Source organism: Culex quinquefasciatus, chromosome 1 (assembly GCF_015732765.1).
Source record: "Culex quinquefasciatus strain JHB chromosome 1, VPISU_Cqui_1.0_pri_paternal, whole genome shotgun sequence".
NCBI lineage: Eukaryota > Metazoa > Arthropoda > Insecta > Diptera > Culicidae > Culex > Culex quinquefasciatus.
Window position 1 is genome coordinate 39,494,737 of NC_051861.1, and position 15,532 is coordinate 39,510,268.

Below are 15,532 nucleotides of genomic sequence, written 5' to 3' on the forward strand. Positions count from 1 at the left end.
CACCAAAAATGAGCAAAAGTTACTTCAGTAAAGTCTGTTTAAATATGATTTTAAATAAAGTAACATAAACAAAATCTCTGCCATCAGCAGTCCCTGTTTATATAGCCCTGTCAACCTGTCAAACAAAAGGCTACATAAACCTCGTGACGAAAAAAAAGCAACATGAAAAAAGTGCCATGTACATTCGGCGAAGAAAAACGAATCATAACAAAGCGCCCCCCTCAGTGACAGCAGGGTGATATAGACGTTGGTGATTTCAAAAGAAGTTATGTTTGTTTTTCTCAAATAAAATTACGGAAATTATGTTTTATTGAATATGGATGATCAAGTATCAACAAAAGCAACGTTTTTCATCGTTCGTTATCATTAGAACATCTTATTTTGCTTTTATATAAAAATGGTAATTGAAAATGGATGCTCAACATTCAAATGCGTTTTTCTCAAAACGCATGGTTTGTACATGATGCTTTTTGAAATGTTGGCATCGATTTTTGTTGATTTTCGCAATAAAACTCATAATTTAAAAAAATCTCATTATTGGGCCCTTTTAATTTTCCACCTGTTGTTCATAATGGACCTAGGGTGGTCACGTCTACCGATATTGAGGCTGCTGCTGAGGCGCTGGGTGCTTGATTGGTGAGGCAATGGTGTACTCGACGCGATTGGTATACTACACTGATAATCAACATTACACACTGTTCAGTTCACTTTTACACACTTGTATGCGATTTTTCAGTTCAAGTATGATTACACGAAAGTGTGTAATCATTAGAGTGTAACAAAAATGACTTTTTGGCGGGCATTCAGGGGTTTGTTCAGGTGGGCATACTGAGCCTAAATCCCAAATATGAGCTTGATTGGACGTAACAGGAGCTGGCGCTCCGCCCTCCAATTTTAAAAGGGATTTAACCCGTAAAAAAAGCTTTTTTCAAAAATGTCACTTTTTGAGGCATTTTGGCCTCCAATGCGTTTACCAAAAACATCACTGGCGTGTAGGCCAGATCCTTGCGCATCTTTTGGTATATATAACATTGAAGTTTGGAGCATCCTGGAGCTCGGTACAGACCTTCAAAGTTTGGCATTTTTTCGAAAAATCGGCCCCGGCAAAAAAGATATGCGTCGCACCTCGCGACGCCCGAGACGCCATTTGATTTTGCTGGGACCGATTTTTCGAAAATATGCCAAACTTGAAGGTCTGTACCGAGCACCAGGATGCTCCAAACTTCAATGTTATATATACCAAAAGATGCGCAAGGATCTGGCCTATCCAGCTTTTTAAGCGAAAATGGCGTTCGAATGGTGAACGCCCGAAATGTCAAAATCGCGCAGTGGTACCAACATTGCGAAAAAAGTGTCCCATGGCATGACAGCCACATTTTTTGTCTAATGTTGGTGCTACTGCGCGATTTTGACATATCGGACGTTCAACATTCGAACGCCATCTTCGCTTAAAAACCTGGATACGGCAGTGATGTTTTTGGTAAACGCATTGGAGGCCAAAATGCCTCAAAAAGTGACATTTTTGAAAAAAGCTTTTTTTACGGGTTAAATCCCTTTTAAAATTGGAGGGCGGAGCGCCAGCTCCTGTTACGTCCAATCAAGCTCATATTTGGGATTTAGGCTCAGTATGCCCACCGGAACAAACCCCTGAATGCCCGCCAAAAAGTCATTTTTGTTACATCCTAGTAATCATACTTGAACTGAAAAATCCCATACAAGTGTGTAAAAGTGAACTGAAAAAAGTGTAATGCTGTTGTTGAGTACCCCTCGTTTGAGTACTAGTCAAATGACAGCACAAATACATGTAACGCGCGTTCTCTAACTTACCTTAAATAAACGAGCTTGTGCTCTATTCGGCCTCTTTCAACGCTGAAACTCTAACTGATAACAGCTCGTCTTTTCCTGCTCCGCAAATCACAACTTCAACGCTTTCCCCGGTTATTTTAAGTGGCGACGGGGATAAAGGTGTAATTTTTTTTTACTACGTGCGGTGGTAATTGAAAACGCGCTTGGGCGTTGAAAATTTAAGCGACCATTTTGTGGCTCGTTCTGTGGGGAGCGTTCGTTGAAGTTAGCGGAAATATCCGGCGGATTTGTGGTTCTGAGAGTGAGGTGAAGAATCAGCAGCACGCGGCAAGCATTCGGCATCGACGGAACAAATCGGGCGGCTATCGTGCGGTGAATTGCCGTGGGGATTTTTTTTTTCTCTGGTTTCGGTGACGTTTGGTGCTGAAATTGGTGCGCTATTTTGTGGCGAATCGGACGGCTATTGTGAGCAGCAAGCAACTCCGTGGTTTGGCGGCATTCCAGAGCGCAACGCTGACGGTGGATTCGGTGTGCTAATCGGGCGGAACCGGCAGGAGGAGAACAAAAGAGGGCGGAAAGGCGGTCGCTGGCGGAAATTTTTGGATCAAGTTCAAGGTCGGGACGCCATTTTGGACGCCGGCTGGTCGAAGACGCGGCGCGCGTTGGTCTTCTTTTGTTCGTTGGGTGCAGCATCACAAGGTAAGGGCGATTGGGGCCAAATAAGCTCTTTTTGCCATTTATATTTATAAAAAAAAAGTGAAATTCCTAGGCAGTATCACCAAGGAATTTTTGTATCGACATTTGGTGTACTAACATTTGAACATTTTGCCGTGTGATCGTAAGTGTGTGTGATTCTTTTGTTCGTGAAGAACAAAAGGTCTAAATTTTATTCAAATTTTAAGAGAGTTTTCTTCTTTATTTCATTAGTGGGCCGAATAGCCAAGGTGGAGTTTCTGCTAATTCATTAGTGCAAACTTCAGTTCCGCGGACCGGAGAACTCCTGTGCTGGTGCGCGAGTCGCTGAACGAGTTTTGCAGCGAAGGTTGAGTTATTTTCGCTGGCAAAGGCCGGGAAGGAGATCGGTGAGTGAAAAGCTATTTTAAAGTGATCCCTGGATTTGCAGTAATATTTGTGTTTTTCTTTTTATTTTTTTTTTCTTTGGGAAATTTGAAATTTGTTTTTTTTTTACCTGATTTTTGATATCAAGACATGGGTTCGAACGGGTTAGCTACCTCTATTGAGATGTTTAGAAAGGGTACGTCATTTACGGACTGGTCCGATCGATTGGCCTATACCTTTCACGCAAATCAAGTTGCGGCTGATCGCCAAAAATCGCATTTCATGACGATTTGCGGACCGTTTCTTTTTTCTCAATTAAAGCTGCACTACGGCAAAGATGAGCTGGATAAAGCCACTTATGCTGATATTGTGTTAAAATTGAAACAAAAATTGGACAAAACGGAGCCGGACTTAGTCCAACGCTTTCGTTTTAGCCAACGAAACCAGCAACCTGATGAATCCAATGAGGATTTCGTGCAGGCGGTCAAGATGCAGGCGGAATTCTGTGGTTTTGGGGCGTTTAAGGACGTGGCCATTATGGACAGGGTCCTGGCGGGTCTTCTTGACGGGAATCTCAAAGAGAATTTGCTGAAGGAGGAAGGTTTGACTTTGGACAAGATGGACAAATTCATCACAACATGGAACATAGCAAAACAAAACGTTAAAGCGTTAAACAATCAACCTGGAGGATCTCAATTGGGACAGTACAGTTACTTTACACCAGAACAGATTCATTACATTCAAAAGACAACAACACAAAGACAAGGGTCTTCACGGTACGGAAATTACAGGCAAAATGATGGGTTGCAAGGGCAAAACTTTCCAGAAAGGCGAAACAATTCCAGATTTCAGCCTTATAAAAACTACAATTCTGATTCTCAAGTTTACACTAACCGAAGGTTCAATAACCAAACACAACAACAAAGGTATTTTGACAAAAGCTATGATAGGAGATATCCTCAGACTAGAATTTCGTGTGATTTTTGTGGGAAAATGGGTCATTCTAAGCAAAATTGCTTCAAACTTGATTACTTCAACAGACAATTTGTGAATTTCATGGGTGAGAGTACTGCAGATGATTATTCCTGCAATGAAGGTGGTGAAATTGAGTACGCAAATGCGGAAATGTTCAACCAAGTAGAAAACTTTCAAGATAATAATGACCAATGCATGAAAATTTTTACTGTTTTGAACACAACATATGTTAAGCTGGATGAAACACAAATAGAGGACCAAATGGTTGATTTTGAAGTTGATGATAGTTGCTTGTTGAATGACAGCATATTTTCTATACCAATTGATGATGATAGTTATGCTGACATTGAATTGAAAAGTTTGTTTACCCCGAATTGGGAGGATAATTCGATTTTGGATTTGAACGATTTGTTTGATAAAACTTGTTATAATATTGATGAAAATTGTGATGATGCCCTGAATTGGGATGAAAATTTGTTTTGTGGTTTTGGATTTTTACATGATGACAACATGGAAGGTGGTGAACAAGGTGGTGAATGCGAGAATGTAGGTTTTAATGAACTTTTAGCAGATGTCAGCGTGAGTTTTGAAGGTGCCCCAAATTGGGAAGAAAATGTTGTGTGTGGTTTGAATAATTTATTTTTGTTTGACGATGTTTTGGATATAAAACAAGATGTGATGTTGGAAAATAACGAGGGTTCGATTGAACATAATTTTGATATCAAAAGGAATATTTCAAGCAATGCGATAGCAGCAAATTTATATTATACCTCAAATTGGGAAGACAGTGACAATTTTGATTTGGAATGTTTATTTACCACTAATGTTAACTCAAATCAAGCAAATCTTGATAACTGTGAGAGTTCGGACAAAAAGCTGCTGATTGGCAATGATGGTTGTGGAATTGAGTGTTGTATTGATGATGTTCAGAATTTGATTTTAACCCCAATTTGGGGAATGTTTCAAGAAAGTTCGGAAAGTGTTTGTTTCGGAAAAGTATTATTTGACGAAGTTTCTGAGATGTCAGAGCGAAAAGGTAGTAGTTTAAGTTTAACGCTATGTAAATCTAATTTGAAAAACGAGCATGATATGCAAGACATTGAATTGATGATAATATTTTTGATTATGATTACTGTAATTTTTTGCCAAAATGGGTTTAAAGCTATACAAATTTCGTTGTTTCTGTACAAATTGATGACTGATATTTTGACGAGCATTGCAAATTTGCAATTTATTTTGATTTTGAGTAAAGGATGTGCTAAAAAGTTAGACAATCGCTTTGTTGACAATTTTTGTGGTCGGCATGATCAAAAATTTGTGGACGATTGCTGGTTGTTAAATGACAAAGTTGGCAAAACGCTATTTTTTCAAAGCGGGAAATTGAAATGTTTACAAGTCATCTATGCCAAATCATTAAATCTGTTTTTGGAAAGTCATATTTGGTACACAATTGAGAAACAACAAGTGTTGGACAGGAATCTTATTAAAAGCATCAAACCAAAGCTGTTGGTTTGTTTGCTTGAATGTAATTGTTTGCTGGACAGTTTGGCAATAGTCATTGTGTTATTCATATTTTTGAGTTTAGTTTTCTCAATTTGTTTGCTAAGAAATCTTATTCGCGGGCTGACGAAAGTGACGAATGGAGAATTCCATAATTTTAGTTTGTTGGTCATTTGTTCAATTCAGTTCATTAATTTTATTCAAGACGATGATTGTCTGTCATGGAAATTTAGTTTAATTTCAAATAGTTGTGTGTGCAATGGTACATTGAATGAAAAGCAAATTATAAACAAGTTAAACTATAGCATACCTAAAACTAAAACTTTTCAAGAGAAGTGTTTGACAGATGATCAGATAGTAGATGTGGAAACTCAATGGTTTCAATGGAAACTTTTGAAAGGGTGGTGAATGAGGTAGTCTCTTTAACTTGGGACATACCTAGCATATATTTTCATAAAATAGATCAAAATATCTTGATTCCATGCATTGTTTGCATTAATTCTCAATCAAAAATCCACAATAGTGATGAATTACTTGTTGTTTCAAGGTCCATTGGCTTTGTTCACAGGCTGATATGCTGGATTTCTGTCCTGAGTTTTAGAGTTGTTATTACAGTTTTCATTATAAATTTCCTAAAACAATTTTATTTGTATTTTAAACAGATACTCATTCAACACGGTTCCCAGTGTAGCGAAGACAAGAAAGCGCGATGGCGGCTAGTAGCACGAACCGTCGTGTTGTGGACTCGAAGGAGATGTGCTGTTCGTGATGACTGGCAATCAAAGAGGTTGCTGGTGGAGTGCAGCAAACGAAATGACCTTCTACTGAAGACGAAATGCGAAACGACATGGAGATTTCGAACGAGGACACGTGTGGTGCTGGATGCGGCAGATACCGTCCGTTTAGGGGTGTCTCTGAACGGAAAGGAACAAACGTAAAAACGCAAAAAGTGACTATTTTAAATTCCTGAACAATATTTTCATTCGAATAGTACAAAAAGTTGTATTAGATTTTGGTTGATTCATAACCTTGCTTTATATACATTACTTTGTTATCATTTCATTAATGAGTTCGATTAACTTTAGTTTTAAGCAAAGGGGAAGGACTGTTGAGTACCCTCGTTTGAGTACTAGTCAAATGACAGCACAAATACATGTAACGCGCGTTCTCTAACTTACCTTAAATAAACGAGCTTGTGCTCTATTCGGCCTCTTTCAACGCTGAAACTCTAACTGATAACAGCTCGTCTTTTCCTGCTCCGCAAATCACAACTTCAACGCTTTCCCCGGTTATTTTAGCTGTTTACCAGTGTATAGTGAGCAATGTATTTCTTATGGAGCGAACTGTCAAACTACCAGTCGAATCGGGTATTCCATTGCAAACCACTTTTTATACCTTAGTTTCCATCCACCACGGGATTCGATCTGATGACCTTTGGATTGTGAGTCCAACAACAACCTACCAGCGACTCCGTCGAGACTGGACCCCAGGGAGACGAGGGAGACCACTCCTACATCTGGACTGAGCTTAAGACCCAGCAACCTCTAGGTTAGACCGGGGCCATCATTTGCATTTACTTCCCCGTTCGACAGAAGGCGTGATCAGACAAATCTCGACTGGAAAAGTGGCACCGAGACCGTCTGGGATCAAATCCAGGCCGACTGGGTGAGAGGCAACCACGCTTACCACTACACCACCGGTCCATACAAAATGGTATCGAAATATTCTATGCAGTTTCTTGAGAACGGAATTTCTGGTGAATTTGGTTTCTTCGGCAAACATGTTGTTTGCTGTTTTTGCTTATGGGACATTTATGCGAATTCGAGCCTTAAAAAAGTTGAAGACAAACAAAAAAGAAACGCTGGCCGATATTTTGGAGCATTGCTCATCCTAATCTTGTCAGCGTACGAAAAACAAGACTTCGACTTTGCGACCCCGGTGTTAACGCTCTTTCAAAAGTTAAAAGCAAAACCCTTGGTTTAATCTAAGCAATATGTATATTTATAGTAAAAACTAAAAAAAAAAGAAAAGAGTCCGCTTCAAACGTTTACAGTAACACTGATTGGAACAGAACGAATCTTAGACGATACATCGCTTAAAAGTAAAGATCGCAAAACGCGCGCCAAAAAGTTAATGCTTCGACTTTTTCTCCCGCAGGTGCGCCGTTTTGCCAAAGATGGCCTGCTTCTTAAAGTTGATCACCTCGTCATCCACGGTGGCCAGATCGATGCGGTTCGCCTTCTTGGCCGACGCCTCCTTCTTGGCGCTAAGCGGCTTCACCAGAAATTCGGTCGAACTCTTGGCGCTTCCACCGCCGTTGACCGGAATGTAACCGCCATCGTCGTCGTTGAGCGATTTGGCCCGCTTGGTCTTCTTCTTGCCGGCCGCGGCAGTAAGTTCCTCAACCTCAAACTTTCCCGAGCGCGTCCACACCGGGATGGGCAGACTGCGCACCGGTTCCTGCACGTCTTCGGGGCGGACGCGATTCGCGTTGGCGGCCTTTTTGTTGTGCTTCTTGGTGAGGGCCGCTCGCTGGACCAGTTCCTGCTGTCCGGTGGGCAGCACGGCGGACACCTTGAAGCCGACCGGCTTGGGCGTGACCGGTTCCTCCCGGAAGCCGTGGTTGCGCCGGATCTTCTGCTGTTCCGGCGTGACCGGTTCCTCCGTGAAGCCCGACTCGAGGCGTGCAAGGGCTTTCAGCTTGCGCGGCGGAGTCGATTCCACCTCCGGGCATGTGACCGTGGGCTTTTCCTGGTTGGGCAGCTTTTGCTTCTTGACCACCTTGGCGACCGGATCGGAGAGGGCTTGCTTCAGCTTGGCCAGGTCTTCGTCGAGTTTGCGCTGTTCGGCTTGGGATTTGGGCTTTTTGGTCATCTTCGGGATCGGTTCCGAGATGGCCTTTTTCAGCTTTGCTAGTTCCTCGTCGAGCTTCTTCTGTTCGGCTAGTGCTTCCTGTTGCATTACTTCCGAGGACTTTTTGGGCGCTTTCTGCGGTGCTTCCGGTTGCTCGAGCTTCTTCTTCTTTTTAGGTTGGTCACTCTCTGGCGGGGGCACCTCATCAGCCACAACTTCCGAAACCTTCTTCTTTTCCTTTTTGGGCTTGGTGGACTCAACCTGCAGCGCTGCCTTGACCTCCTCCACGGCCGTCGGTGCTTGCTGCTGCTGTTGGTTCTTCTCCTTCAATTGTTTCGTCTTCTTCTTGCCCTTACTTTGCTGCTCCTTGCCCAGCTCTTCGATCTGTTCCTTGTACGCTTGGAAAGCCGACACGGCCAGCTTGACCTTGGGCACCTCAACCGCCGGTTCCGTCACCAACTGCTCCACCACGCTGCTTTTCTTGTCTTTTTTCTTGGCCTTCTTCTCGAACTTGGCCCCGATGCCACCGCCGCCCGCGGCCTGATTCTCTCCGCCGTCCTGGTTCTCCTTGTTCAGCTGACGCTGCAGCTTGGCCGCCTTCTTGGCCTTTTTGCGTTCGCGTTTCGCTTCCAGCAGGGCCAGTTTGCGCTTGAGGGCACGCGCGACCTGTTCTTCCTTCGTTTCGCCCAGCTCCTCCAGCATGTAGTTGATGGGCTTCTTCTTCTTCTTTTTCTTCTTCTTGTCCGGTGAGCCGGAATCGTCGCCCTCCTTGTCTTCGCCGGAACCTTCGGCCTGGTCGAGCTCCCGCTGGCGGCGCTTCTCGTCCTGGGAATGGAGAGAGTTTTGTGATGTTCGTTAGTCCCATTGTTATATTTAACCTACCTTCTTCTTCTGTCTCAGCGTCGCACTCTGCTTCTTTCGCTCCTTGTCGGCGCGCACAATCTCGTTACACCGGTTCAAAATCGCATCCGCGTCAAACTCGCTCAGATCCTTGACGCGCTTCTTTTTCTGCGGCACGACCTGCTCCACCTCACTATCTTCACCCTCGTCTTCAACTTCATCAACGTCCATCGGTTCCGGTTCGCCGTCCTCCTCCTCCTCCTCCTCCTCGGGAATATCCTGCTTTTTGTCCTTCTTGGCGGCACCACGCACCAGCGACTTGTCGAGCGGCTTGTCGGCGGGCAGTTTCCCCGGCAGGGAGGCTCGCTTGTTCTCCGGCTTTTTGTCCGCCGATGACGCCGGAGTCTGGTCCAGCGATTGGCGCTTGTTCTTCTTGGCTAGTGCCAGCGCAGCCGGGTTGGCGAGCAGGCCGGGCTTTTCGGTCTTTTTGGGGGCGGCGACAGGTTCGTGCCCCTCCTCCTGTTCGTCGTTGGCCAGCACGTTGATGGTGGCGCGTTTGGCCTTCTTGGCCGCTGGCGAGTAGAAATCGGCGGAAATGAGAAGCGGCGGGGGCATCGACTTGCGTGATTTGGGCGCGTCCGTGGGGTTTACTGTGGGGGCCTTTTCCAGTTCCTTGGCGAGGGATTGCTTGACAGCGGGAGCGGGACTCTTGGCCGCGGTCTTCTTGGGTGACTGTTCTGGAGCCTTGGCCGGGGTTTTTTTCGGGGATTGTTCCACCGCTTTGACGGGCGTCTTCTTCGGCGATTTCACGACCTCGACGGCCGAGTTCTCCGATGCCGTTGCGGTGCGATCCAGACTGACCGTCGTCAGGTCCTTCTTGGAGACTTCCTTCTCATCGTCGCTGGTGTCCACGACCTGGATGATTCGCTTGCGCTTCTTCGTTTTGCTTTTGTCCTGCTCAACGTCCGAACCGTCCAGGTCATCTCCGGTTCCCTCAAGCAGCTCCGGCTCCTCCTCTTCATCTTCCGGCGCAATAAACGAATCATCGTCACCTTCCTCGTCCTCGTCGCTGTCACTGTCTTCGCTTCCGATGGTCTCGCCGTGCTCGGGAACCTCGTTATCCTCCATCTCTTGCCGATCCTCGCTGTTGATCGAGTCACCCGACTCGTACCCGTCCACCTCCATCGCTTCGTCGTCGATAAAGTTGCTCCCGTCCTGGGAAGATTCACCCCCGAGCAGGTCCGAAACGCCCACCTCTTCGTCGTCCTCGTCTTCCGACGGCGCTTTCTTCGGCGACTTGCGCTTCTTCGCCGACTCCTTCAGCGATTCGTTCAACCGTTTCGTCTCCTCGTCCTTCCGTTCCTGCTCTTCCTGCTTGCGCACGCTAAACACGTCAATTCCCTTCCCGGCACTTCCCTTCACCGCCTGACTCCACGACTTGGACAGCTTCTCACCGGCATCGCCGGAACCATCCTTCTGGCCCCTTCCGTCCGGCGTGTTGGACACAAACTTGGGCGAACCAAGCGGCTTCTTCTTCTCGTCGGCTATCGGAGTGCTGCAGGATCCCTCCCGAAGGCGTGACAGCAGGCCACCTTTCGGCGGTTTGGCGGGCGTTCCCAGGATGCTCATGTCAGCGACCGTGGCCATGTTCTCGCGCACGTCCTCAACGATGTTGGCCAGCGAGCGGTCCAGGTCGGCCGAGCTCTTATCGGCGATCTCCACGGAGGACTGATCGCCGGTCTTCTGGGGCGTTCCGGGAGCGGGCTTGGTTGGTTTAGTTTCGATGGCTTCCTTCGGCGATTCCTGCACGGTCTCGTCGATATCGAACACTTCCGGTGACTGCAAGAAAAAGTGACGTTTGTTTTAACAGTTCAAGGCCAACTAGATTAATAGTATTTTTACTCACCTTTTTCTCCGGGCTCTTCGCCACTTCCGTTTCCAACTTTTCCTCCTCCTCCTTCTCCCCAAACTTGAAGCTCTTCTCGGCCGACGCGGGAACTGGCGTCCGCGGGTACGCGCTATTGTTCTGGCGCTCGGGCGTACCCAACTCGTCAAAGGTTACGCTCTTCTGCAGCTTCTGCGCACTTCCGGACACTGACTTGCGGGGCTGCTGGCTCGTGTTGGCCGTCTTGCTCGGCGTCATCTCAACGATTTCGTTCAGCTTCGCGTTGCTTCCCGTCACCACCAGCGGTTCCATTTCGACCACGCTCGTTTCCGCCGCCAGTTCCGTTGCTGCCTTTGTGGGGCTTGCCACCGGAGTCGCTGGCTTCGGCGATTTAACAATGTCCTGCAGCAGAATCGAAACTCCCTTGGTGGAAGTGTTGGGCTCCTCCTCCCTCATCGAGCCATTTTTCCCCGTCGGGGAACCTCTCGGAACGGGCGAGTTCGAAATGGAACGATTGCGCAGCTTGCGAATGTCCAGGTCCGACAGATTGGCTTCCGCATTGCTCGTGTCCTTTTCGTCGTCCTCGACGATCGTGGGCGGTGCCACACTAACATTTAGCCGAGACTTAGCCGACGCCTTTGGCGTACTGACCGCCGTCACCGAACCGTCATCGGAAGTCACACTGTTACGGCGGGTCATGCGCCGGGTGGCAGCCGGTGCCGTCTGCGGCTCTGCAACAGAATGATCCTGCGAGGCACGACGCCGCGGCGTTCGGCGAACCTCGCCGGAACCACCCAGCTGGGCAGCCTCCACATTCTCCTCGGTCAACGAAGCTGCGCGCGACCGACGGATCGCCTTTTCCGGCTCGAGTTCCTTCAGCTTCTGGACCGCTTTGTTGACACCCCGCGGGGTCGGTTCTGTGCCATTTGTCTCGAGAATCGCGTCCAGCGCGGGACCCTTCTTGGCGGACGCTGCAGTCGACTTCTTCGGCGTCCCCGGCCCGATTGATGTGTCCTGGTCAATCGATCTACGTCGCAGGGCACCACGAGTCACTGTTGGGAACAAAAATCACCAATCAGAAACCCTAACTTCCAACATGTCCCTCACCACCACGCAAAAACCTACCTCGGCCGGATGATTCCTCTTCCTGGCTCATGATGGCACACGTTGCAACACTTTACCACGAATAATTTGTCCAAAATGTAACCGAATCACCGCCAAAGATCTGGAAACACGTTTTTCCCGCGGCCAACCAAATTTCAAAGCAAAACAACAATGCGCTCACTCGTGGTGCGTTTGACAGCTTGAGATGTTTAAATGTCTCTCGCAAACCTGGTGGCGAGCACTCGAAGCGGACTCATTCAAATTGTGCGCTGGTTTGTTTACAGCGGCCCAATGGGGTCCCAAATGCTAGAAGTAGTAGCCCTAATAAAAAAAAAAAAAGATTTTTCAGTTCAACACTTTATTGTGTGGTTGATCACTTTTTCGTTTGACACTTTTTTAGTTTGTACCCCGTTGGTTGGTCAAAGTCAAACTTAAAAGTGACGAATTATCACTTTTTATACGGTGCTCACGCACACTATCAAAACAAACGTTTGGTAGTGTGTGTGTGAACTCCGTGTAAAAGGGGTGTCAAACTAAAACGTGACCACGTTCGTTGGTGTCAGACCATGGACTATAGACCATAGACTAATAATTAATAATAAAACATAGACATGTTTTGTACATCAATCGACGCGGCAGAATGTCCTCTTCAAGATCGTGCCATTGGATTTAAAAAAAAAAACTATTCTAAAAAACTACAAAGATAGTTTACTGAAAAATGTTTTAAAAAGAACTCAAATTATTGTCCGTACTAATAAAAGTACAAAATCTGATCGATTTAAGTGAATTATTTTATGAAATGTTGTTTCTGTGTCAAATACAAGTACCTCTAGCCAGCCAGTGCGTAAACTTTGAACTTCTGATAACTTTGTATAGTAAGTTTATATTAAAAATTGGTTAAAATACAGTTGTTTTGAAGTTAAACTTATCAAAACATTAGTTTATAAACAACTATTTTATAAAATTGCTATTTTATGTAATATTTGTTCAAAAAATACATTGATTTCATCTGTTTTGTTGAAAATTTTCCACCAAAAATACTGTTTCGGAACAAATACGTTGAACAATCCGGATTGTACCGGAACCGTGTTAACTCCCTAGAGGGAAATTTTATGGTGGTCAGATAAAGGACAAAAAAAAACCATCTCTTGCAATTTGAAGCATCCAAATTCGTCCACTACAGCCCGAGTACGAGTCCCTAGTCTGAAATTTTCACTTTTCGTGCTGATTTATCTGTACCGTCCTGGGTCAGAATGTTTTGCTTGGGAAATAAAATAAATATATGCAATAGAATTGTTTTTTTTTTATAATTACTTGAAAAAAGTACTATTAAATTAAATCTGAAATCAAATCACATTTTGAAAATCTTTTAAATGTATATTTTGAGCAGTTTCAACAATATCTTTTAAAAACAATTCGTCCGTCATCAAAAATTTCCATTTTAATTCCCGAATAAAAATTTTAAAAATATACATGAATACATAAAAGTGTAAATGAAAATTTAATATACAAAAGTGGAATGTGAAAAAACTCAATCAAACGAAAAATTTCATGTAAGAACAAGAGGGGGTACCAGCCGCTTAAGTAACAGAAAAGGGGTACCTTGTCTAAAAAAGGTTGAGAACCGCTGATTCTATAGAGTTTGTCAGCCGGATATCCTGTATTTAAAAAAAAAAACAAATAAAAAACATTCAAGTTTTCTAAAATTTTAAGACTTTAAAAATTTGTTTATTTTTTGAAGGTTTATTAAACATTTATTTTTTTTATTTTTTGCTTGATTTTTTTACCCAAGGCGGTTTAAAAAACACCTAAATAGCAAAAATTAAAAAAAGCGATGGATTTTTTACTTTTTTTTATTTCGTTTTAAAGTTAAATTAAAAAAGATAAAAAGTTAATGAAAGGATAATAGACATCAAAAACTTCTAAAATTTAAAAAGTTTTAAAAATAATAAAGCCATTTGAAATAGAAAAGGCAAAACAATGAAAACAAGTTGAAAAAAAAAACAATGAAAAAAAAGTTTGTTCAAAAAAACATTTAAATTCCAAAAAATAATTTGAAAAATTTCAAAAATGCTGTTCTTCTTTTTTTAATTTTTTATTTGTTTTTGAAAAACATTCCAAAACCAAAAAAAAAAAACAATAAGGCCGATGCGAATAATTCTCAAAGTAGACACCCTTGACACTAGATTTGTTCCCCCCTCCTTCAAAATCCAGTGTAATTTTTTTGCTTCAAAATTGGAACGAAATTTTGGATTGCAATCAGATCAATGTTAAGTTCATTCCCGTGCGTTCCCGTTTTTTACGTTTGCGGCCTAAAAGATTATTTTTAAAATTTTTAGGATTTTCAAATCTCTTGAAAAAATTAAAATTTGAATTTTGGTAATTTGTAATGTTTTATTAAACACATTTTATTTTTTACAATACATTTTAGATTTTTTTTTGAGCGAGTTGTGGCGCTATAACCACGGCAAGTAGTGTCCAGGGCATTTGTGGAAATACGATGTCCCATCCAAGAGGGTCCCGGAGCACCAAAACTTCTTAACATGGTGCTCCCAACGATTTATTGCTATAACAAACAGGAACGTGAGCGGGGGATCCCCACGTTTCTTCCTCCCCTGTAGATTCAGAAATGTGTTGTTGTTTGAACATTCGTGCTCAAACTCAATCCAATTCAACGAATCATCTTTGCGGTTAACTTTACGCAGTTGGCCTGGCCGCTTTAACGTTTGTGATGTTTCAAAGCAATTTATTGCATTGGGGCACTGCAATTGTTAATAATGACAAGAGGATGCTAGGCGTTAATAAACCCAAGGCATTTTCCAGGATGCCCTCGAAAGACTGGCTGCGCTAGGGTTAGATTAGATTAGATACATTTTAGATTTATTTTTTTTTAATTTTAGTTGCATATTTTATTATATATGGGTCATTTCATCTGAAGCGGAACAGCATTTGAAAATTACCCTCTCCGATCCTGCTCAAATTTGGCAGGGCTGTTGAGTGTTGATACTATCAAAATATGCAAGAATCCCGAATTTCATCCAAATCGGACCACCCCCTCAATTTTTGTACCTCCCCAAAAAATCGACTTTTTGGCGATTTTTGACCAAACCTCCTAGTTTCAAATGAGTATATTATTTCAATAAATGACCAGGTAGCAGTTAATGATCGGCCCGCCTGTGTGCTTCTAGCAGATGCGGCGAATGAAGCTGATGTAGGTAATCTCGAAAACACAGAACTTTAAAATTCGATATCTCTGGAACGAAACATATTCATTTCTGTCGATAAGTGATTCTTATGTAAAATTGGCCGGGGAACACGATGGTGAGGTCAAATCAAAAAAATAAGTTGGGGTGTTTTGAGATACGGCCATTTAAAGTTTTCAATTGCGCAATACAGGTAGAAAAAATAAATTAATTAACATTTTGATCACGGAAATGGATTCTACGTCCAATTTCCTTCAAAATTGAGTCTAAGACCGACCCTCTAAGATTTGTGGTTCCTGAGTTATCG

At 43.7% G+C, this 15,532-nt stretch overlaps 1 protein-coding gene and 1 long non-coding RNA gene across 2 annotated transcripts; one reads left to right on the plus strand and one right to left on the minus strand.

Annotated features, from left to right (window-relative positions):
- The first annotated feature begins 1,759 nt into the window (after positions 1-1,759).
- LOC6035128 lies at positions 1,760-6,273 on the plus strand. Its single transcript, XR_005276918.1, has 3 exons — positions 1,760-2,505; positions 2,734-2,888; positions 6,003-6,273. It is a non-coding gene; the product is annotated as an uncharacterized LOC6035128 (long non-coding RNA).
- A 1,100-nt stretch (positions 6,274-7,373) lies between these two features.
- LOC6037335 (protein slender lobes) lies at positions 7,374-12,213 on the minus strand. Its single transcript, XM_001847207.2, has 4 exons — positions 12,044-12,213; positions 10,940-11,970; positions 9,076-10,872; positions 7,374-9,018 (listed from the first exon to the last, which is right to left on the minus strand). Exons 1-4 carry the CDS (start codon positions 12,072-12,074, stop codon positions 7,471-7,473), a joined length of 4,407 nt encoding a protein of 1,468 aa, XP_001847259.2. The 5' UTR covers positions 12,075-12,213; the 3' UTR covers positions 7,374-7,470.
- Between the last annotated feature and the right edge of the window lie 3,319 nt (positions 12,214-15,532).